Here is a 25,320-nt window from a genome sequence, read left to right as displayed (position 1 = left end):
ATCTGTTCCTAAAGTACTTAGGCAACTAACCTCATCCCACAATAACTGATCCCTAGAGCTGTTAATCACTAGCTTTTAATTTTGTTAAATCCACTCAATTTGTAGCATCTTTAATTATTGTAAACCGCATAGAACTTCACGGTTATATTATTATTATTACATAGATGTCTGTATATATATATTCCAATCAGATATCTCAAGCACCAACAATGAATCTTTAAATTACATGCAGTAGAACCGTGGGGGTTAAGTAAAGAAATAGTGCAGATGACGCTTGGTCTAGATCAGGGATCTTAAAGTCCCTCCTTGAGGGCCGCAATCCAGTCGGGTTTTCAGGATTTCCCCAATGAATATGCATTGAAAGCAATGCATGCACATAGATCTCATGCATATTCATTGGGGAAATCCTGAAAACCCGAATGGATTGCGGCCCTCAAGGAGGGACTTTGAGACCCCCTGGTCTAGATCCTTTTAGTGATTGGAAGAAGACAGTCATATGTCCATGACATCAATAGTAATAAAATGGTGCCACGACCAGGTTTAAGTTACAAGGGAGTACAAACGGAGGAGTTCTCAGTAAAAGGTATAAGTGTCTGAAGTAAGTTTCTTGAGAAAAATGAATTGCTTAAGCAGGGGTTAACAACAATTATGCTTTCATCAAGGGGGAATTAAGCCTTGAAACATCATGAGTTGAAACATGAATTTGTGTTGGCGATATTGACTCCCCTGATTCAATATTTCTAAGATAAGTTCTTTTTAATATGATTTGAAGATTTGCAGTATATATATATCTATAATAATAATAAAATGCTAAGTGCGCATGCGCACTCTTATCCCGTGTTCCCTGAGTCCTGATCTGTCGGGATGTGGCCACAAGAGCACGCATGCGCACGTATAAGGATCAGCCAGGTAACAGCTGAGACTCTCCCCTCCCCTCCCCACCCCCCCACCCCCGCTGCCGACCCTAGGCACACTACTAACACGACGCGAATCCCCTCCCTCTCCCCCCACCCTAGGCACACCACTAACACGCCGTGACTCCCTCCCTCCTCCCCCCCCGGATGACCCTACCCGACACAACAGAAACCCCCGTTGACCCTCCCAGCCGACCCTTCCACCGCTAGACGGCTGACAAACCTGGCAGCTCCAGCAGGGACGCGGCAGAGGAAATTAGGCAGTAGAAGAGCCGAAGCAGCATGTTTAGTGTGCCTGGGATGCTGCTGGAGCTGCCTGGTTTGTCAGCTGTCTAGCGGTGGGAGGGTCGGCTGGGAGGGTCAATGGGGGTTTCTGTTCTGCCGGGTAGGGTCGGCGGGGGTGGGGGGGAGAGAGTCGCAGCGTGTTAGTGGTGTGCCTAAGGTCAGGGGAGGGGAGTTGCGACGTGTTAGTGGTGTGCCTAGGGTCGGCGCAGGGGGGGGTTAAAACATGCTGCTCAGGGGGATGGGAGGCAGGCAGGCTGGCATCGGAGGGGGGTGGGGGTTCAATGGAAGGCAGGATGGCATCGGGGGGTGGTTTCCATGGAAACATGCTGCTCAGGGGGATGGGAGGCAGGCAGGCAGACTGGCATCGGGGGTGGGGTGGGGTGGTTTCAGTGGAAGGGGGATGGGAGGCTGGCAGGCTGGCATAGGAGGGGGGGTGGGGGGGATCAATGGAAGGCAGGCAGGCAGGCAGGATGGCATCATGGGGGTTTCCATGGAAACATGCTGCTCAGGGGGATGGGAGGCAGGCAGGCAGGCTGGCATGGGGGGGGTTTCAATGGAAGGGGAATGGGAGGCAGGCAGGTAGGTTGGCATCGGAGGGGGATGGGGGAGTTTCATGGAAACATGCTGCTGGCAGGCAGGCAGACTGGCATCGGGGGGGTTTCAATGGAAGAGGGATGCAGGCAATGGAGGGGGTGGGGGGGTTTCAATGGAAACATGCTGCTCAAGGGGGATGGGAGGCAGGCAGGCAGGCAGGCTGGCATCGGGGGGGGGTTCAATGGAAGGGGAATGGGAGTCAGGCAGGCAGGCTGGCATTGGAGGGGGGTGGGGGGTTTCAATGGCAGGCAGGCAGGCTGGCATCGGGGGGTGGAGTGGTTTGCATGGAAAAATGCTGCTCAGGGGGATGGGAAGCAGGCAGGCTGGCATCGGAGGGGGGGGTGAGGGGAGGAAGGAGGCACTGGGAGCACTAAGGACATAGAAAGGGGCACTGGGGGCACTAAGGACACAGGGAGATTCACAGACAGAAAAAATGACAGACAGGCAGCGTGCAAGGAGAGAGAGACAAAGAAAAAAATACTCAGACAGACAGACATCTACTCTAGCTCCCGTTAATGTAACGGGCTTAAAGATTAGTATATATATATATATATATATATATATATACTAGTCTTTAAGCCCATCTTTAAGTCTATAAGACTATATATATATATAGTCATATACTGTAAACTGAAAAGAAACACTCCAAAATGGTTTCTGTTGTATCTTCCACATAACTCGGCCGATTTTTATAAAATTTAGTGTGTTGTACCCTGTCCCCTAGGATAGGGTTGAGAACCACTGCTCTATGGTATGGCTGCACTTCAAATACTGTGTGCAATTCTGGTTCCCGTATCTCAAAAAAGATATAGCAGAATTAGAAAAGGTACAGAGAAGGGCAGCCAAAATGATAAAATGAATGGAACAAGTTCTCTATGAGGAAAGGCTAAAGCAGCTAGGGCTCTTCAGCTTGGAGAAGAGACGGCTCAGGGGTGATATGATAAGGTCTATAAAATACCAAGTGGAGTGGAAAGGGTAGATATGAAACACTTCTTTACTCTTTCCAAAAATACTAGGATTAGAGGGCATGCAATGAAGCTACTAAGTAGTAGATTTAAAACAAACCAGAGAAAATATTTCTTCACACAATGTGTAATTAAACTCTGGAATTCCATTGCCGGAGAACATGGTGAAATCAGTTGGCTTAGCGAGGCTTAAAAAAGGTTTGGCTAATTCCTAAAAGAGAAGTCCGTAGGCCATTATTGAGATGGCTTGGGGAAATCCACTGCTTTATCCTAGGATAAGCAGCATTAAATCTATTTTACTACTTGGGATCTAGGTAGGTACTTGAGACCTGGGTTGTTGGAATCAGGATACTGAGCTTGATGGACCTTCAGACTGTCTCAGTATAGCAATTCTTATGTTCTTATGGACAAATGAAGTCTGGGGTCTCCTGATGTAGCAGTTCTATGGTATTCTTTGCCCAGAATGCTGGGGCATTGTCCTTTTGGAAGATAAAGTAGTCTCCTGTCATGCAACAGATTGCTGGCAACAGCTTCTGCATCAAGATGACATCCAAGCAGTATGCACCATTGCTTTTAATCCCAGGATCCATGAAGAACAGATCTGTGAATCCAAGTTTCAAGATTGCAACAGAGACCATGACTGATTGATGGTCGGGCGGATCCATAGTGGGTATTTGGCATTAACCTCAAGCTTCAATGTTGTTGAAGACACGTACCGGTGATCATTCTGTGTGTTAATTGGTGGAGCTATTGTAAATATATTTTCATCTGTAAACCAGATGAAGTTGATGCTGTGTTAAGAACATAAGAACATAAGCATGGCCTCTGCTGAGTCAGACCATGGATCCATCACGCCCAGCAGTCCACTCCCGCGGCGGCCCCCCCAGGCTCACGATCTGTAAGTGATCTTATACCTAAAACAATTCTATTCCCTAATCATTTAATATCCTGTAGGTAACCCTCTAACTATACCCTTCAATCCCCTTTTCCTTCAAGAAATCATCTAATACCATTTTGAAACCCAAAATCGTACTCTGCCCTACCACCTCCCCTGGAAGCGCATTCCAGGTGTCCACCACCCTCTGAGTGAAGAAGAACTTCCTAGCATTTATTTTGAATCTGTCACCTTTCAATTTTTGCGAATGCCCTCTTGTTTTTGTTTCCCCCGCTAGTCTGAAGAATCTGTCCCTCTCTACCTTCTCCATACCCTTCATGGTCTTAAAAGTTTCTATCATGTCCCCTCTAAGTCTCCGCCTTTCCAGGGAAAAGAGCCCCAACTTCTCTAGCCTTTCAGCATATGAAAGGCTTTCCATGCCTTGTATCATCCTTGTTGCTCTTCTCTGGACCCTCTCGAGTATCGCCATATCCTTCTTAAGGTACGGCGACCAGTATTGAACGCAGTACTCCAGATGCGGGTGCACCATTGCCCGATATAACGTCCTTCGTCCTGGTAGTGATACCTTTTTTGATAATGCCCAGCATTCTATTTGCCTTCTTTGAGGCTGCTGCGCATTGTGCCGCCGGCTTCATTGTGTTATCCACTAAAACCCCCATGTCCTTTTCAAATTGGCCTTCTCCCAGCACCATCCCCCCATCGTATAGTTATACAACGGGTTTCCTTTCTCTATGTGCAAGACTTTACATTTCTCCACGTTGAAGCTCATTTGCCATTTGTTTGCCCACTCACTCAGTTTGTTCAGATCCCTTTGTAGTTCTTTGCATTCCTCCACAGTTCTAACCCTACTGGAGAGTTTTGCCTTATGGAAGGGAGAGAGGATGGACAGTGGATGGAAGGGGAAGAGAAAGAGGGCAGATGCTGGATAGAAAGGAGAGTGAAGAGAAGATGAAAAAGCAGAAATCAGAAATGACAAAAAGTAGAAAAATTATTTTTTGTTGCTTTAGAATATAGTAGTATTATAACTGTATTGATAAACATTTATAAATGGAAATAAAGTAATCTTTTTATTGAACTACTTTTAATACATTTTAAAATTTAGTTTTGGAGACCAAAACTCCTTTCCTCACATCAGGACAGGATAGCATAACAGCAGTATACTGTACTGATCTGAGGAAGGAGATTTTGGCCTCTGAAAGCTAATTGAAAAATTGATTAGTCCATTAAAATGATATTTCCTTATTTTCCATTTTTTATTTTATGTCTACAGTATTTGTTAATTTATAAAGTGGTGATTGGTATTTTCCAGGTTTTTCAAATTTCCATTTGCTATATCCAAGTTTATCCAAGTTTATTATATAGTTTGATTAATCGCCTATTCAACATTCTAGGCGATGTACAAATAGTTAAAAATATCTAAAAAATGGGTAACATAATACACAGACATACAATTTATCATATTGAGTTAAAAAGGATATGGACATTCTTACACATAGATTAAATCATTTAAATTAAATCATTTGTAAATATTTATATTTTGCAAAGTATTAGAGGACATGTGTCACTGTTTCTGTGGTTTGCATTGTATGCAGAGTCTGGCTTATTGGCGGTTCAAGTTTAATTTCTGCCTCCCAGTCTGTGATTACTTATTCCATACTGGGCAAGGATGTAACTGTGTTCTGTGTGTATGAAAAAGACATGGTTTTCTGTTAGCACTGTGAAGGATCAATCTATTAATTTGGCTTGTTTAGTTTTACAATGGTGTATTGATGTTCTTAAAAGCTGCAGTGTGCACTACATGCTGCTTTTTCCTAGGTACACCCTTGTTGTATGACTCATGGATTATTATTAAAAAATAATCTTTTTATATAGTGGAAAGGGGTGTTAAAAATGAACAGCCCTGGGTGTCAAATATACTAAGTATGCCACTGTTTTTAATGAATAATAGTATCATCTATATAAATTACACAGCTTATACAGCTTCTAATTTCTTAAAGGCAGGCACAGGAGTTTGACAAGTAGTACACCTATTATGCTTGGCTTGTTTGCCTGCTTGGGTGGGAAAACAAATAGTATGGCTGCAGAAGGATATGCAAATCCTCCCGGAAGCGGAGCTCTAGGAAACATGACTTGCAGGCAGAATGATACCTGTTTTTCACCATCAAGCCACTGTTGGGTTTATAGTGGCGCTTTGCAGGGTGGCAGCACACATTAATGAAGGTGTGCCAAGTCAGTAGCACAAGAGAGCTGAGAGCAGAAATGGAATGAAGCCAAGTATTTAAACTTTCCCAGTTCATCACATGCTCCTGGACTTCAGAAACTGCATTTGGTATTAAACTGGTTGATATGTTAAATTAAGTCTAGCCTTCCCCCCCTCCCCCACACCAAAGCCTTTACCTTTCATAATTAACATTCTACTCTTTCATTCCTGAACAAAAGGCACTAGTTAACCACAGAAAGAGCAGTAAGTATAGGGCTAGGGATTTAAAGTGAGTGCACTGCACGTGACTGAAGCAAGAGAGTGAAGTCCAAAAACCTTACCTTATCCTCTGAGTCACTCTTTGGTACATCATCAGATTTAGGTAGTGGTTTGGGTATCACCTTAAATAGTGCAAGAAACAAAATCTTTGTAGGCTACATTCTTAAAAAGCATTTTACTACAGCAGATACAAAAAAGACAGACCTTTAAGACTGTGCCCTCTGGACCTCCAAAGATATTTCACAACCAAACGGTATCATTGGAAATGTAATAATGAGTCGAAGATTTCAGAGAGCATAAATTTGTACAAAGATCAATAGCAACAAAGGGCTAGATTCACTAAGGGCACGGATTGGATACGATCCGTGTCCGGGGGGGCTGATTCATGAACTGCCCTCATGCAAAAGAGGGTGATTGGAATCACGCCCCCAACAGACTGAAACGGATCGCTGAACAGTGATCCTTGAGCATGCGCTGGCCCTCACTGCTCGGTAGAGCATGAAATTTCTTTTTTTTTTCTTCCCAAGCCCATGGTTTTAACCCACTTTAAGCCCGCGGGTTAAAACCATGGGCTTGCATTGCAGGGCAGGCAGGAGATCGGGGCTGCAGGAGTTCGAGGCAGGCAGGAGATCAGGGCTGCAGAAGTAGCTGCAGGAGTTCAGGGCAGGCAGGAGATTGTGGCTGCAGGAGTTCAGGGCAGGCAGGAGATCGGGACTGCAGGAGTGGCTGCAGGAGTTCAGGGCAGGCAGGATATTGGGGCTGCAGGAGTGGCTGCAGGAGTTCAAGGCATGCAGGAGATCGGGGCCGCAGGAGTGGCTTGCAGGAGTTCAGGGCAGGCAGGAGATCGGGGTTGCAGGAGTTCAGGGCAGGCAGGAGATCAGGGCTGCAGGAGTTCAGGGCAGGCAGGAGATTGGGGCTGAGAGCAGGAGTTCAGGGCAGAGAGCAGAATAACAGGGTGGAGAGCAGGGCGGCAGAAGGCAGGGCAGTCGGAAAGGACCTGAGTGACTGGTCCTCAGCAGTCGCTTGTTTGTGATCGGCCAGCCCAGTCAGTGTTGCAGGTTTTTTGTTAGTGAATCGCTGCCTGCCATCATTTGAATGCCGTTCCCCTTCATTTGCATGTGCGGATCAGAGGATGATCAGGACACAGGTTAGTGAATCGGGTCGGAGGGAAATCGGGTCGCAAACCAATCGGTACACGATTGGTTTGCTTAGTGAATCTAGCCCCCAAATCTTTATGTTTCAACATGAATGTATCAGAATATTTCATTTATCCAAGTCTTACATATATTTATGTATGTACAAGTATTGACATTGCTGCAAACATCTGCTTAGAAACACTGATGCCTGGAACGTCAAGTCCATCTACACTGCCCAATTTACTTCTTGGTGCAACGTCAAGATCTCCCAGCTGACCTCGTCTTAACCAACATGTCTTACTAATATGCACACGTTTTTGGTAATTACAAAATGAAATAAAATACACACATGCATAGAAAAATAGTTGATCAGCTTCAGCAATCAGACTTCTAAAAAATTCTCCATGCCCATGACCCTGTCTCCTAGGCTCTATCGTCAACTCATTGGCTGCCCTTAGCCAAACGTTGTGTCTTCAAGGACCTGATGCTAGCATTCAAATCCTTACACGACATGGTGCCAGGCTATATGACAAACAAGCTTCCTCCGTACATACCGAACAGATCCCTCCACTCTCAGGATGAAATATGCCTCAACCCCAACCCCGCTCCCTCCCCCCCCCGGCCATGCCCTTCAACTGCAAACTACCAAACAACGTTCCTACTCCCACTTCATACGAAGTCACTGGAATCAACTGCCCCCATATCAGATCCCTTGAAGGACTCCTCAAATTTAGGAAAGCAATAAAAACGGACCTCTTCACCTAACTCCCCTGCCCATGACCAAAGGATTATAAAGAAGCTAGTCTTTAAGCTGGTTTCATTAACGGGTGCTAGAATAGATGTGTGTGTGTCTTTCTTTCTTTCTTTTTCTCTCTCTGGCCACTTTCTGTCTGTCTTTTTTTCTTTCTGTCTCTCTCTTTCCTCGGCTGTCCACCACCAACCCTTGCCTGCTCCCCCTGACCAGCAGTAGCCCTTCTCCCTTCGTTTCACCTCCTCCCTGCACCTCTTCCCTGCTGTCCCTGTCCATCAATACTTGTCAGTAGCACCCCTTCCCTGCTCCCCCTGTCCAGCAGCAGCCCTTCTCCCTTTGTTTAACCTGGCCCCCTGTCTGTCTGTCTTTCATTCTGTCTGTCTCTCTCCCTGGCCCCCTGCCTGCCTCTATTTCTCTGTTGCGCCATGCCTGCCTGTCTCTCCGTTGTCCCCTTCTGTTTCCCCTCCCCTCCCAGAGCAAAGCATGATTGCTGTCTGATCCCAGCACACTCCTCCCCCCAAAGCAGCCCCCTTTCCCTCTCCCCCTCCACTTCTTACCAGCATGGGACACCTCACAGCACCCGCACGATGCCCTCCTGCTGTTCTAGAGACAAACCGCCGCTCAATTCCCTGCACGCGCCCCATGCCAGTGCAAGCGCCACAAGCTGCCCCACGCGCCACAAACCACTCCACGCGCTGCAAATGGAATTCGGCACAGAGGCATACATCACGGCGGCAGGGATCACGGCCTCCTAAGCACGCATGCGCGCTTAGGGTTTTATTATAGAGGATATACATTGGCACTAGATCTCGGTATGTGTCGAGTTAGGATAAAAACTTATACTTTAACTATGGCAAACTGTAACCTGTTAAATGTATATTATATATGTTAACCTGTAACCCATTCTGAGCTCTTTGGGGAGAACGGGCTAGAAAATGAATGATGATTCAGGCATCTTCAAGTGATGAGTATAAAAGTTGTAATGGAGAGCTGTAGAAAATCCGACCGATGGGAACGGGCGGAGACTAAAGACTGGGGATTAGAGGGAAGCAGGGGGAAATGGGTAGGGCTCGGGCATTCCCAGTGGGGCCCGGGCACTGCACGTGCTCAGAGAGAGAGAAAAAAAAAATCTCTCTGAGCTATTGGAGAGCTTATCCGCAAATTGGGAGCTGTTGGGACAACACTCATATGTGGCTGACTCATCCTGCTTGTCCTAGGAAAAATAAATATATTCTGAGGTAAGAGAAAGAGAGGCAATAGAGAATGTGGGAAGAGAAAAACGGAAGGGGGCTGTATCCTTAGCAGACCATTCTAATTTACTAGTGTTGGGAGAAAGTTGTACAATAGAGAGGGAAAAGCAAAGAACAATGAGAATAAGAGGAAAGAGAGGGAACAGTAAAGTGAAAGAGGGGGGAAGAGTGAAAGACAAAAATGCAAGCTGAGAAAGAGCGCTCTTAAGGGGGACAGATAAAACAGGAAGAGGCAGGAAGGCAAGGCAAAGAGGGTCAAGGACAACATACTTGCGGGTGGAGGAGGAGAACGTTTAAAGGAGGTGACCTGTCAAATACGCTCAGGACATTGGCGCGCCGACAGTTCTGCCCCGACATTTGCGTGCAAGACAAATGCGTGCCGCCCCCTTGCCTTCCCGTTTGCGCTCTGAGGGGGCGTTTGGGGGGAACCCCCCAACACACTCGTGCTCCCGTTGAGGGGTGTGTGGGAGGGGGAACACCCCCCAATACACTTAAAACTCACGCTCTCCTCCTGAAGCCTTCCCATTTCCGCTCTAAGGGTGTGTGTGTGTGTGGGGACCCCCCCACTACATACCCCCTCTACAATTGCGCTCTCGTGCAGGGGGATGCCCACGTTGAAGATTGCTGCTAACCCCCCCATACACTTACAATTGAGCCCCGATAATCCCACTCCTTTCATGCACGCACATGTCAGTGCGCGCATTTGACAGAGCGGAATTGTCAGGCGCAATTGTCCTGCGCGCTATTGAAGGTGTACCTGTAAAGTGTCATGTTGACTTTTTTCCCCCTCTCCACTAACGTACACTGAGCTCAGAATGAGCTGAGTTCAGAAAACCACAAAGTTGTGGATTAAAATACAAGCATCCCTGTCTGAATCTACACCAGGGGTATCCAACCTTTTGGCTTCCCTGGGCCGCATTGGCCGAAAAAAATGTTTCTGGGGCCGCGCAAATGCTGCAGCAAGACAGAGGAGGGAGCCGGCAAAACGGTAAACACCCGGGGGCAGCAGAGGAAAACATTGCATTGTCCTCGACTGGGGCCACACAAAATACTTCACGGGGCCGCAGGTTGGACACCCCTGATCTACACCTACCTCACAATGCAGAGTTATTAAGGGGACATGTACGCACCCCAATTTCATCTATGCCTGAGAAGCTAGGGGCTCCTTTTACTAAGGAGCGTTAGGGCATTAACGCGCAAAATAGCGTGTGCTAAATTGCCCTGCGCGCTTGACGCTAACGCCAGCATTGAGCCGGCGTTAGTTCTAGCCGCGTAGCATGGGTTTAGCGCACGCTAAAATGCTGAGTGCTCTAAAAATGCTATGTTTCTCCCAAGAACATATTCGACTGCAGATAAAAATATTTTGCTCGTCTTTTATAAATCGGAAAATTTACTGGCAATGCAACGGTACGCAGGATTTCAACGGCAGCTTTAGAGCTTTGGGCCCTGATATCGCTGAGGATAGGAACATAGAAAGTAGGGCAGCGCATTCGTGAACGTGCCCAAAAATTGTAAAAGCGCCTCCAAATAACTTGGGTATGTGCAAACCTATGAATGAACATGCACACGACCAATTTGCATGGTTAAAAATATCTGATGCTCAACACAATGCAGACGCAAAGAATGAATAAGAGAAAAGAACATGAAAAAATGCCCCCCAGATAAGAAAAATTTGTTATAAATGAACACAAACCAAATTTTTTTTCCATGCACACCTCTAATAGAAAGAAAGACAGCAGGGCCTTTGATACATGGAAACAGATGTGCTAAGTAAAATTTTCTTTTTTTTTTTTCCATCTGGGGGAAATGATTTCCACATTTTCCTGAGTAAAGAACGGGACCAGTATCTTCACTGGAAAAGAATATAAAGTCCCATACACACACAAACACACATTGCGAGGGGATTATAAAGCTGCAGATAAAGTCTTACCAGGTTTTTAAAGAAACTCATGACGGGATTATTCTCCGAAGAGGCAGCAGTTTTGCTGTTTTCTTCTTTTGCCTTGGACTCTTTAAGATCCTCGTTGGATGGGGAGCTGAATGTGGCCGGGCTCTGAAGCTGTACAGCGCTCTGGCTGCCAACATCTATATTCTGCAAAAGGGAGCAGAACTGCAATCACAGATTTGTCTCCTTCAGTCGGCGGAATGCAGATGTGAACTAATCTGGTGCATTTGCATCACTCTGGGTCTCATACCCCCGATTCCTGCCATACTTCAGCCTACGTTCGGGGAACAATCGAGCATTGACGAACCATTGTTTTTCTTGTTCAGGCTCCCTCAGTGTTAATGTATTCAGTGCTTGCACTTGGTTGGAGTAACATTTTGTGCTGGGCTGCAGAACATGGCACAGCTGTTAAACTGGCATTAGTGATCGGAAGACAATCCCTCTTTCTCTTTAGCACTGCAAAACAGTCCTCGAAAATAACACTCGGGCAGTCTTAGCTGACCGAGCTGTCTTCAGTGTTGAATTATATACGTACAAAGAAAGCGATGCTTAATTACATCCATACATACAAAGAGAGCCTCTGGGCTTTAAAATCATCCATAATTTGTTCAAATACCAGCTTTAACATTAACAGCTCACCAAGTAGAAGGGGGCAACCACTTTAAGAGTTTTGGGAGAACAATTTGGCCTTAATTCCCATACAGAAGAAGCCCCAGACTAAACTGGCCTTGATAATGGGCCTGAAGTAATTGGTACTGTAAAGAATTTACTAATAATCATCCTTGATTTCTCTATAGGCCTCCAAAATGTTTGTTTTTTGGAAACATCTGTCCCATCAATGATTATCTTGACACCATTAAAAACAGATTTTCAAAATAATTTGCAGGGGTATATAATATGTTCTCTTCTTTTGGGATACAGTGACAAGATCTGTCCACTCTGTGAACCTCAAGAATGGGAATTACACCATCTCAAAAGTTTATACCTAACATTTTGATGCTTTCTTTACAAGGGGGGTACTGAAAAGTTCTCAGCCCAACCAACCAACTTCTGAGCGTTATTTTGCCACTATTGTTGAAAAGAAATGAAATTCTATGTTTTTGACATTGTTTCAGATCACTGAATGAACCATATCCACGTCATTCTCTTCTTGGTTGGGCTGAGAACTTTTCAGCACCACCTTGTAATGTAAAGACATTCAGTCTCTGGTAACCAGAGCTGAAATTGTGATGTCATAAAGCCTCATTCCACCAATAAGAGCCAACATCATCAGTGATGTCACAACGGCTTGATTGTCCTATACTTGGCTCACTTTTATTACATACGAGGGAGTGCTGAAAAGCTCTCAGCCCAACTAACCAACTAAATTCTAAATTCTGAACCACAATAAACTCAAAAGAGTGTTATCTTACTTTATTAAATGCCAATTTGTAGAAATGAAATTCTACCGGGGGGGGGGAGGGGGGTGTTCACATTGTTTCAGATAGATTGAATGAACCATATCTGTATCATTCTCTTTTCAGGACCCCTCGTATGTTCATCCAATAAAAGGTTCATGTTTGGATTCCTTTCCCAATTTTCAAATTTTGTTTTCTGTTTGTTTCTATTCTTTTTTTATTATTAAAAACTTTTCAACCGGTTTTGCTTCCTTTGGTATGAAAGGGTTTAGCAGCCTGGGCAAAAATGAAATAAAAAGAACACACTGACACTGAGATCTTGTCTCCATTTTGAATATCATCTGAATGTATGATTGTATTTAGTACTGGGTGGATTATTGGATGTATTTTGTTGAAGATATTTTATTCACTTCTATAAGGAGAAATGTAATTCATATACTGTGATATTGATTTAAACCTTCCTATACTATAATCACAGTGTCTTTTTTAATTCTTAATTAAATATAGTGAATATCTCAGAACCAACACCCGTGACTGGTGAATTCACCAAAATAGGGTTAATTGGGGGACCATCATTGAAATTCACTGTCCCCTCACCATCCTAATTTGTATAATTGAAAATTCCAAAGTATGGTCACTTATCTTATGGATCGGATGGTTAGATCTTGATGTTATTCCCCATCGGTGAAGTATTTAACATATGTGTATAAAGTGTTAAAAACCGCTGTAGTAACTCCTCCAAACATTATCCGGGTCCCCCCGACTCGAGTTTCGATAGATATCGTCTTCAGGGAAGGACTCTTATATCGGCTCCTTTTAGAGGCTTGGGGCTGACATCTGTTGCATTTTTAGTAACAGATGTCAGCCCCAAGCCTCTAAAAGGAGCCGATATAAGAGTCCTTCCCTGAAGACGATATCTATCGAAACTCGAGTCGGGGGGACCCGGATAATGTTTGGAGGAGTTACTACAGCGGTTTTTAACACTTTATACACATATGTTAAATACTTCACCGATGGGGAATAACATCAAGATCTAACCATCCGATCCATAAGATAAGTGACCATACTTTGGAATTTTCAATTATACAAATTAGGATGGTGAGGGGACAGTGAATTTCAATGATGGTCCCCCAATTAACCCTATTTTGGTGAATTCACCAGTCACGGGTGTTGGTTCTGAGATATTCACTATATTTAATTAAGAATTAAAAAAGACACTGTGATTATAGTATAGGAAGATATTTTATTGACATCCTTTCTTGTTTTTTGAGGATTTTTTTTAAAATAAAAAGAGCACAGCCTTACCTACATGAGTATGGTATATTAAAGAGAGCAAGATTTTAAACTGGGGTCGTTCGCTATGGTGAGTGAATCGGTGTCCATCCTGTGCCCTTGGTAGTCCTGGTCTTGCTTGAAAGCCCCAGTTACATTCTTCCCGCTGTCACTGACGTGGCTATTGAGGAGCCGAGTCAGGAAATGAAATGCTTTTCCTGTGCCGGGCTGGGGCCTATGGCCTGGAGGTTTCGAGTGCTGCTCTTTTATGTACGGCCGTTCCCTGACATCTCTCTCTCTTTCTCTGCTTTTTGATATATTTTTTTTAGTCGTCCCACAAAACCTTCAAAATCAAGAGGTTCCTGGCTAAAAAGCAGAAACAGAACAGGCCAATCTCTCAGTGGATCCACATGAAAACTGGCAACAAAATCAGGTAATGCCAAGAACATTCATCTGCTGCTGCTCTTTGTCCGCGTTAGTGCAAGGGTCCCCTTTTCTTAACTGGAGACTCCTTAACTGAGGTCTGCCTTGATGGTTGTTTCTTGTGCTTCAGTGGCGTTTTCTTTTGCGCCTTGTGAACTCAAACCCTTTGCAGGGCCACATTTGGGACTTGTAGATACTTTGAGGGCCTCAGAAAAAAAAAATAGTTAATGTCCTGGCTTTATTTTAGAAAATTGTTAAAGACTCAACTCTTTGATAGGCCGGTATCTTAATGCATTCTGCTTCATTTTTTCAATCAAGTTCCTTATATTCAACTTGATGTATTTTATCTGTTCTATGTATTACTTCTTTCCCTGCCATGCTGGTATTTTCTGCATTGTATTGTAAATGCTTTCTGTCTTTATCTCTTTTTAAGTCCATTATTCTAATTTGTATTTTATCTGTATCCCATGTATTAGCTCATCTTATTGTGAACCGCCTAGAACTTTTTGGGTATGGCGGTATATAAGAATAAAATTATTATTAATAATCAGTAATCTGATTTCCAGCTAAAGCTATCCAGGTAAGTTTAATCAGATATTCAGGAGACTTATCCAGTTGTCAGACTGTTGAATATTGCTAGTAAAAATTAACCGTTAAACAGAAACATGACCCCTGGAGGTAATACTGCAACACTACTGCTAGAGGTCTCCAATGCCATTTTGGAATAACTGAAAATTGCTCTTGCCTGCATCACTAGAAGGTGTCTGAGGTACGCCGACGCCAGCAGGCTCACTCACTGATGCTGCTGGTCAGCCTGAAGATTAAATATTCAGCGGAAGAGGTAGGTGGGAGACAGGAAAGAAGAAACCCATACAAATTCCTCAAATTTTGAAAGATGTCTGGATACCCAGATACCTGACAGTCCTTCAAAAAGAGGACATGTCTGAGTAAATCTGGATATCTTGTAAACTTATGAAGGGCAATGAAAATGATAAAAGGGATGGGATGATTTCCATATGAGGAAAAGCTAAAGCAGCTAGGGCCCTTCAATTTGGAGAAGACATGGATTGGGGGAATATGATAGAGGTCTATAAAATAATGAGTGGAGTGGAAAGGGTAGATGTGAATTGCTTGTTCACTCTTTCCAAAAATACTAGGATTAGAGGTCATGCGATGAAGCTACTAAGGGCTCCTTTTACAAAGGTGCGTTAGCGGTTTTAGCGTGCGCTTAGCACAATGCTAAAATGCCGCGCACGCTAGCTGCTACTGCCTCCTTTTAAGCAGGCGGTAATCTTGTGCGTGCACTAAAAACGCTAGCGCACCTTAGTAAAAGGAGCCCTAAGTAGTAGATTTAAAACAAACCAGAGAAAATATTTCTTCACACAACGTGTAATTAAACTCTGGAATTTGTTGCCAGAGAATGTGGTGGAATCAGTTAACTCAGCAGGGTTTAAAAAAAGGTTGGATAAATTCCTAAAAGAGAAGTCCATAGGCCATTATTGAGAAGGCTTGGGGAAATCGTCTGCTTATTCCTAGGATAAGCAGCATAAAAACTGTTTTACTACTTGGGATCTAGCTAGGTACTTGGGACCTGGGCTGGCCATTGTTGGAAACAGGTCTGTTCCAGCATAGCAATTCTTATGTTCTTTTGTGAGCCATGGTGACATCACTGATGAGGTTGGCTGTTAAGCATCGGTGGAATGAGGCATTATGACATCACAATCTCAGTTCTGGAATGTTGCTACTCTTTGGGTTTCCACCAGGTACTTGGGACCTGGGCTGGCCACTGTTGGAAACAGGTCTGTTCCAGCATAGCAATTCTTATGTTCTTTTGTGAGCCATGGTGACATCACTGATGAGGTTGGCTGTTAAGCATCGGTGGAATGAGGCATTATGACATCACAATCTCAGTTCTGGAATGTTGCTACTCTTTGGGTTTCCACCAGGTACTTGAGACCTGGGTTGGCCACTGTTGGAAAAAGAATACTGGGCTTGATGGACCTTCGGTCTGTCACAGTATGGCAGTTCTTATGTTCTTACATTCTTAAAGATGGCCCTGCTTGTATATGAAAATAGAACCTGGTGCAGTTTTCAACCCTTGTTTTCTTGAAATATTGAATGTCTATATGTGAAAGGTCTCGCTTTCTCAAGAAATAGTTTAAACACTCTTTATAAATGCTTATCTTTCTGTGTGGGTCAGGTCATTACAGAAGCAGGGGAAAGAATGCATTGCTATAGTGCCAAACTGGTTAAGTTTAATATGAATCGTGCTTCAGTGAAACATTTCAGGCATATAATTTATCTTTCCTTTGATTTCAATAGCAAATGCTTTATTAATTCATGAATTCCTTCTTTGTGTGGGACTATGTGAAGTTAGAATGTAGTTCTATACCAATAGGCATCGGATAAACACTGACGTCTTATGTTCTTCAGAGGAAAATAGAGTGAGGGGGCTCCATCTCTTTAATTGCTATCAAATTAATATTTGTCTTGTAGTTATGGAGACCATTATAAAGTGTAAACTATCAGTCCTGAGAGCTTATGGTAACAGAGGCTTCCATTATAACTGCAGAAATAGATAACTTCAAGAAGGCACCTTATCCATCCCTTGGCTCCAGGTTAGGACCACTGTACTAGATCAGTGGTTGCCAACCCTGTCCTGGGGGACCCCCAGCCAGTCGGGTTTTCAAGATACCCCTAATAAATATGCACAAGAGAGATCTGCATACCTGTCTCTTCCATTATATGCAAATCTCTTTCGTGCATATTCATGAGGGGTATCTTGAAAACCCGACTGGCTGGGGGTCCCCCAGTACAGGGTTGGCAACCACTGTACTAGATCACCCCAGAGAGATGTTTGTCTCTCCTACTCTTATATTTTTTTTAAAAAAAAATCTTTGACAGAGATTATGCCATTTGCCTGAGTAGCCCGTTCCAGTGCTGGACTGTCTTTAATACTGCAAACATCCTTTAGCATCTCAAATGGGGTTTTTGGTTTTGCATTAAAATTCAAAGAGGTCTACGTTCAAGCTCAGAGTGGCCACAATGTTCATGAGTTCATGAGTTGAATGAGATCTGTATATTCAGTGATAAGCCATATTCAGGCAATGGCACCTGAATTTTCAGATCTTGAGTGCCCTCCTTGTCTGTAGTTAAACTTCAGAGTTATCAGAATGTGATGTTTTCTGCTCAGGGTCCTATTTGTTGGAACGGGCTTTCTATGGATCTTAGGCAAGCTTCATCGGTACTGCAGTTTAGAAAGAAGCGGGAAACTTGTTTTATTTCTGCGCGCTTTTTCAGTCCATAGCAGCGGGCAATGAGCCAGCAGTCAAGTCGAAGCAATGGAGATAACGGCTAGGTGTTTCACTGTTGTCTGTTTATTGGTGGCTGTAATGTTATATGTCTATTTGTTTGTTGTATTGTAATATGTCCATTGTATTATTGTTGTTTTGTTGCTCTATTGCATGAGAAGGTTGTAATTTGTTATTTGGGTGTTTTATTGTACTCTGCATAGAATTGCAGGATATGCGGAATATAAATTTTTTTAACTAAATACATAGTAACATAGTAGATAACGGCAGATAAAGACCCGAATGATCCATCTAGTCTGCCCAACCTGATTCAATCTAAAAATTTGTTGGGGGGTTTTCTTCTTCTTCTTCTTAGCTATTTCTGGTTAAGAATCCAAAGCTCTGCCCGGTACTGTTCTAAGGTTCCAACTACTGAAGTCTCCGTCAAAGCTCACTCCAGTCCATCTACACCAGGGATCTCAAAGTCCCTCCTTGAGGGCCGCAATCCAGTCGGGTTTTCAGGATTTCCCCAATGAATATGCATTGAAAGCAGTGCTTGCATATTCATTGGGGAAATCCTGAAAACCCGACTGGATTGCGGCCCTCAAGGAGGGACTTTGAGACCCCTGACCTACACCCTCCCAGCCATTGAAGCCCTCCCCAGCCTATCCTCCCCCAAACGGCCATATACAGACACAGACCGTGCAAGTCTGCCCAGTGCTGGCCTTAGTTTTTCAATATTTACTATAATTTTCTGATTCTAGATCCTCTGTGTTCATCCCATGCTATTTTGAACTCTGTCACCGTTTTCCTCTCCACCACCTCTCTCGGGAGCGCATTCCAGGCATCCGCCATAATCTGTATGCCAGTGGGTTTTCAGTTCTGCCACTTGGTTAACTATTGAGCCATAATTAAGATCTATTCGTATGGTCCTAAACAGCTGGATAGTTATTTGGGCACTGGCACTGAATTTCACTGGTGCCCAGATAACTTTCAGATCCACCCCGACTCTGCCCTTAGACTACCCCGGCATAAGCAAACAGTGCCATGGTGGTGTGCACAGGGCATAGCAAGGGTGGGAGGTTCCCGGGGTGGTGACATCCCCCCTCACACTCTTCTCTGTCCCCCTCCCTGCTCCTTCCCCATTCCCCCCTACTATGCGTGCTCCCCTTTCCCGTACCTGTCTAGCTTCCTCAGCGTGGACAGCATCTATAACTTGCTACCCGCGCCGGTATTGGCTCACCCTCTGACTTCACTTCCTAGTCGCGGGACCCAGATGTAACGTCAGAGGGAGCTCCAAGGCCAGCATGCGCAGCAGGTTGGAGCTGCTGCTTGCATCAGCAAAGAGCTAGAAGCATGGTGGTGGGGAAATGAAGGCATGCGTGCATGCATGGCGGAGGGAAGAGTGGGAATGCTTGATTTTATTTTGATTGACATTAAACGAATTTATTGTAATCTGCTGTGTTACTGTCGTGATTACATATTAAATAAATCAAATCCCAGTTTTCAAAAAATCCAGTTGTCAACTGACTTCACAAGGGAGAGATGGAGGTAGCTAACTCATAGACAAAGGTGTAAAGTTTACATGCTATCTTTAATTGTCTTTGAGAATTAACTTGATTAACTTAATTGCAGAAATTTGCACCTGCAATTTGTTCAGGTACTTCAGTAATGCTGTCGATCTTGATCTCATCTCTAAAGGTCTTCATAGATGTCTTTAATTCATTCAATTTCCGATCAAACTCGACTGTATCCAATCCCTGGCATAGTTCACTTTCAATGCTATTCGCTTTTGCACACAATTCCTTTTCAGTGTATTCTGTGGTCTCAACTAGGAGAATCATGAGGTCTCTGGAACATTTGTTCAATATAGCTGTCCAACGGTCTGTGAAAGCTTTATCGGTTGAGATCATCTTAGGCTCTTTCAAAATGGTGGAACATTGGGTAAAGTTTAAGCATACCATCAATGATTTTAGATGGCGTGTCATTAAAAAAGTGACAGGGTGGGCTGGAGGGGGAGATTCTGTTAAACTAAATGAAAACGAACAAAGACTCATTTTCATGCTTGACACCGTTGCACCGCGCGGGCTCAATAGTGAGATTGAATGGGGATCTCTGTAACTCTAGCCGGATCCAATCGGCTGTAGGGGGCGGAGTTTTCTCAGTTTAAAGGGAATATATAAATCGGGACCAGAGGACGCCGCCGCCATCTTTTTCTCACAAATGATAGGAGTCGGATGACAGCGGCACCCCTGGTAAGCGCAATTTTTGAAACGTTGTGGAAATCATTTCTATATACTTTTATGAAGGGTAGGGCATTATTTTATGTAACAACCCTTCTGTTTATTCCTCAGGGAGACCCTTGAAAAAACACTCACGTGTGAAACATGTCGGGTCTGGCTCCCTGGGCTTTTGGCTGAGGATAAGTACCATTTATTTCTAAAATTGTTAAAACCTATAAGATGATGGGAAATATTTAAATCATTATGATAAATAATAACTAGATAAACAAATATAATAAGAAAGAAACTTTCAAGTTAAAAAAATTTTTTAAACTTGACAGCCAATGATGAAGCACCACAATATGCTTCCCGCGGTATAAAAGAATATATGCGGTGGAGTGGTGGGGCTGAGGCGTCAGTTTGAAATACAAAAAAACTTTGATATCCAGATATACAGAAATTTTATACTTTCAAGATTGCAAGTCTGTATTGGATATATTTCATTTATAATATTTGCCATATTTCAGTTGCTTAAAGATGGATGTAGGGCAGAAAGTAAAGGCGAGAAAGGAAGGAAGAGGTGGTGTAGTGGTTAGAGCAACAGCCTCAGCACCCTGATGTTGTGGGTTCAAATCCCACATTGCTCCTTCTGACCCTGGGCAAGTCACTCAATCCTCCATTGCCTCAGGCACATTAGATAGATAGTGAGCCCAGTAGGACAGATAGAGAAAATGCTTGATTGTAATCCACTTAGATAACTTTGATAGATGGTATATAAATGCCGAAAATAAAAACCAGCAAATGGATAAGAAGGCTTTGGAAACAGTTAAGAGCACAGACAGAAGGAAGTACAGCCAGAGACTGAGAAAAGATGAGTAGAAAAATAAAATCGCCAGACAATAAAGGTAGGAAAAGTGATTTTGTGTATTTTCAATTTAGTGATTGAAATGCGTCCATTTTCAGAATTTACATCTGCTGTCAATATTTTGCATTGTTCAGGAAGAAATGTATTTCTGTTTCTTTGTTGTTGTACTGCATGCAGAATCTGGCATCTTAAGGTTTCGTTTGTGTATATTAGGACTTTTAGTTTGTTGTCCTATATTTGCATAGGGTTTATCTGTGTTCTGCACATGTCACCAAGACCAGGTGTTCTGGTAGGAATGAATGTCGTGAAGCGCTATTGGTGTCATGGCCCCAAGTAGGAAGATATTTGTTGGCAGTTTGTACAGGTTTTGGAAAGCCCCAAACTCAGGTCTGCATCTGGAGGACCTCTGCACATGTGCAGATGTTGACGTGATGACATTGCATGCATGCACGCACGAGTGTGATGTCATCGCGTCGACATCCACATATTGCAGAGACCCTCTAGGCCAGAGCTCTGGAAAGGAGACACAAGATTTATGTGGAGGCAGGGCCAGGGGCAGAATGGGGTGGAGCTAGTGGCAGAATGGAATAAATTACCCGAGTTTGTCCGTCAAGCCCCTTCCCTTCCCTTGTTTAAAAGCAGACTGAAAACCCACTTTTTTGATATAGCTTTCAATCCTTAACCCTACTCTTCTCCCGTCCAACCCAGTCCGCTGATTAACCGTTCCCCTTAACTGTATCCATGACATCCTGTTTGTCTTTGGGAAGCAGATCTGAGATTGTGATGTCATAATGCCTCATTTCACCAATAAGAGCCAACCTCATCAGTGATGTCACAATGGCTTGATTGTCCTGTACTCCCCTCTGCCCTTCAACCCAGCCAGCAGATTAACCGTTCCCCTTAACTGTATCCATGGCATCCTGTTTGTCTGTCTTGGCTATTTAGATTGTAAGCTCTTTCGAGCAGGGACTATTTTCTTATTCTTTGTGACTCTGTGCAGTGCTGTGTGCGTCTGGTAGCGCTATAGAAATAATTAATAATAATAATGGTGGTAGTAGTAGTAGTAGTAACACATTTCATTTTTCTTTTATTAAAACAAATGTGTGAAACAAACCAAAATGAAACCACCTGAAAATAGTTCAGAATAACCCAAACATGAACCAAGAATGTTTTATGTGCACAGCCCTATTATCCGGATCACTTGAACTGGTTACTGTGCTGCTTTCTGAGTTTTCCCAGGCACATTAGCAAGTGGATGACACTATGGGCTCCTTTTACTAAGCTGCGTTAGCGTTTTTAGCGCACGCAGAATTTTAGAACGCGCTAAACCCTCGCTACGTGGCTAGAACTAACGCCAGCTCAGCACGGGCGGCAATATAGCGCGTTAAAGCCCTAACGCGGCTTAGTAAAAGGAGCCCTATGTTGGATTTAAAAAAAAAAAATTGTTAGCAATCATATCTAATGAATGTAGTAAAAGACATTCTGAGGACATTCCCTGCCAAATTCCAAGAAGCACCATCATTTTTAAAATTATCTTTGAACATTTACTATAAAGAACAAGATAATAATGACAGCAATAATGACAGCAATGACATAGGAATAATGGAAACAATTCTTCAGTAGGTTATATAGTACCCACACTAAAAATACCCACCTACTTTGCACCTGCCATTTTGCGTGGTCGGTCGAGAGGGGTACATATTTTTGTAAATTCTGTGCGTACTTGTTATCTTTCCTCTCTAAACTTTAACCAGTCTCAAGGAAACCATTTATCCAACTCTCAATATATTTTGCCCACTTGGCATGTGGTTTCTTTTTTTTATTGACTCCCTAAACCAAGCCGCCATTCTGTCGACAAAACCCTGATGAAAAAACAGCAGTGAACTTCTTTAGAAGTAAGACATAGCCTGGCTTCAGATATTATAATGGGAATTGTTCCTTTGTGGACTTGTTCCACTAAATCATCAGAGAGACACATAATTGTACCAGGGCTCATTTGTTGTGTAAGACTTAAGTCTTCAAATCATGTCAAGATTTCGATTGCCAGTTTGATGTAATACATTCAAAGCTGTTATCCACTGCTATCAATACTTCAGAAAGTGTCAGGCACAAAAGTAATATTTCTTTTTGAATACTTACCTGTTCCTGAAGAATGTTATTCTGCTGCAGACTTGAGACGTCTTGAGCTGTAAGGTTTGGATCCTGCTGTGGAGCAGTATTCATTTCTTGTGAAAGGTTGAGTTGTGCCTTTGTGTTTTCCCTTGCCCTATCTGGCTTGAACAATTTACTAAACAGGCTAATCTCTATGGGTTTCAATGCGGTGTGGTCTGGCTCAGGCGGCCCTGTTACATTTGTTTGACCTATGTCGAGGGTTATAGAGTTAAGGGCCTGGTTTGGGCCTTTATCTGAGCTCTCTATCAGCACAGCTGCGTCAGGACGCTGCACGGTCTCACTTGGAGCATTGTTCATCACAGGCTTTGCTGAGTTTGCCTCGGCTTTCTCTGTTCCAGCTGCCGAATCTCTGGCTGGCTCTCTGGTACTGCCTGGTGCAGGCCGAGTGAGCCTTATATTGAAAAATGGTTTAGTTACTGGCATGGATGGCTTGGCTTCATTCCCAGGACTTTTTCCGTTTTCTTCAGAAGCAGAGATGATCTCCATTGTCTTCTGGGAAGAAGGGTCTACATTATTCTGCTTAATATTTTCACTTGTGTCAACTGTGGAAAAACAAACAAAGAAATGGCACAAAAGGAATATCATTTTATTGGCTAAATAAAGATGTTGTAATTGTCATATCTAATAAATTAGCATAATTTGAAAAAAGAGCAAAATGTAAATGTTGAAAAGTTGTGCAATACAGATTTCTTGCCAAGCTTTGTTCAAGGTCTACTGGCTACATGATTTCCTTCAGTTTATGTATTATGGAAATTCCTCCACCCATCTCCACACTCCCTCCAGTTGAAATTCAAAAGTTTACTGGATGCCAGTAATCTGAATAGAAGAAATTCCAGAACAGGGGCCAATCTTTAGTGTAAACCGAGGGCTCCTTTTCCGAAAGCGCTAACCCCCGCGCTGGCCAAAAACTACCGCCTGCGCATCCGGCGGTTTAGCGCGCACTATTATCCACGTGAAACCACTAGCGTGTCTTTGTAAAAGGAGCCCTGAACTGAGAGGATATATTGCAGCAGACCAATTGGATGCAAGATAACCACAGCACCGCTACCGAACGTGACCTGCATAAATAGTTTTTAAAAAATAAATTCCATTTAGTTAAATGTAAAAATCCTCAGCCATACGGATTTATGGAACCAATAAGGCTAAGAGATAATAAGCATGAGGTATTAAGATCATGACCTTTGCATTGTGTACAGTATATTCTCTCAGCGTTAACTGAGTGATGAACCCTTTGCAAGAATTTCCTTGCGTTGCATTATATACTTCAAATGAAGGTCAGATACCAGTTGTGAGAACCCGGGAAGATTATTCTAGAAAGTACCAACCTAAAAAAAAACCTTAAAGTAATAACTTTTTATAACATTTAAAAATCATGTGCATGTCCATTGTTCAAATAGTGCTTTGGAACAGTTTAATGGCTCAGGACTCTGATGATCCCTCTTTCCAGTTCAGAAACCTCTTGGTCAACTATTCTAGTAACGAGAAGGATAATTAAAGATACCTATTAAAAGGTTAAAGAAATATATTTCTATTTCCAGATTACCTTAAGGATGTACCAGAATTTACCCGGATAAGCCTACAGCTGAATATATCTAGATAAAAGTTATTTGAGCATCTTTAGTTCAGTTTTATCCTTGATCAGACTTATCCTCCTAAATTTATCTAGTCAATAGTGAATGTCAACATTGTCAAAATAAAGTTTAACTGCTTCCTGGGAATGTCTCCTATACCTGCTCAGAGATGGGGTTATATCCTACAGATTTGTTTAACAAACTTCCCATACTTAGATGGAAAGATCTTTGGAGTACTTACCTAATTGTGCCTACTATTTAAAGCAATAAACGGAGACAGCCCAGCCTATTGGAACAATCGACTAGTTCAATCCACCTCAACCAGACATAGGAGAACCCACGCACCATTCACACACCCTCCAACCAAAAACGTCAAAAGAAAAAAAAACTGTACAACCTCCTAGCCACTCGAGCTGCAAAACTTGACCCACAACTCTACAACCTATTGACCACGACCACAGACTACAAAACCTTCAAAAAAGAAAAAAAAACCTTCTATTCATAAAACACATAAAACTGAACTAACACAATCAGAAATGTCCCAAACATCACCTGCAACTACTACATATGAACTTCTAATATCATGACAACTCAGTTGTAATCCAAAGAAATATACAAACTACTCCCTAAATACTTCTAATCTCCGGACAAACCATTTGTAATCTACCTTGAACTGCAAGGTAATGGCGGAATAGAAATCCCTAATGTAATGTGAATATCTTGAAAATCAGACTAACTGGGTTGCCAGGAAACACTCTCCTGTGATCAAATGCTTGAATGCCAAACCTGAGATATACTTATTGGAGGGGGGATGACGACACTTTTATCTACACACAATTGAAAGACCTGCCTGTTCATATTAAGAACTGCATGTCTCTTGCAGAACCTGTTCAG

At 43.2% G+C, this 25,320-nt stretch overlaps 1 protein-coding gene across 1 annotated transcript in view; it reads right to left on the bottom strand.

Annotated features, from left to right (window-relative positions):
- BCAS1 (brain enriched myelin associated protein 1) overlaps positions 1-25,320 on the bottom strand; it is a 122,617-nt gene that overhangs the window by 51,042 nt on the left and 46,255 nt on the right. The window contains exons 4-6 of the mRNA XM_033962609.1: positions 22,823-23,397; positions 11,200-11,361; positions 6,195-6,254 (exon numbers count right to left, since the gene is read on the bottom strand). Coding sequence (XP_033818500.1) covers positions 6,195-6,254; positions 11,200-11,361; positions 22,823-23,397 — 797 coding nt within the window. The remainder of the gene's footprint in view (positions 1-6,194; positions 6,255-11,199; positions 11,362-22,822; positions 23,398-25,320) is intronic.

Source organism: Geotrypetes seraphini, chromosome 11, assembly GCF_902459505.1.
Source record: "Geotrypetes seraphini chromosome 11, aGeoSer1.1, whole genome shotgun sequence".
NCBI classification, from domain to species: Eukaryota; Metazoa; Chordata; class Amphibia; order Gymnophiona; family Dermophiidae; genus Geotrypetes; species Geotrypetes seraphini.
Note: the sequence above shows the minus strand (reverse complement) of the source record. Positions and strands in the feature narration are given on the sequence as shown.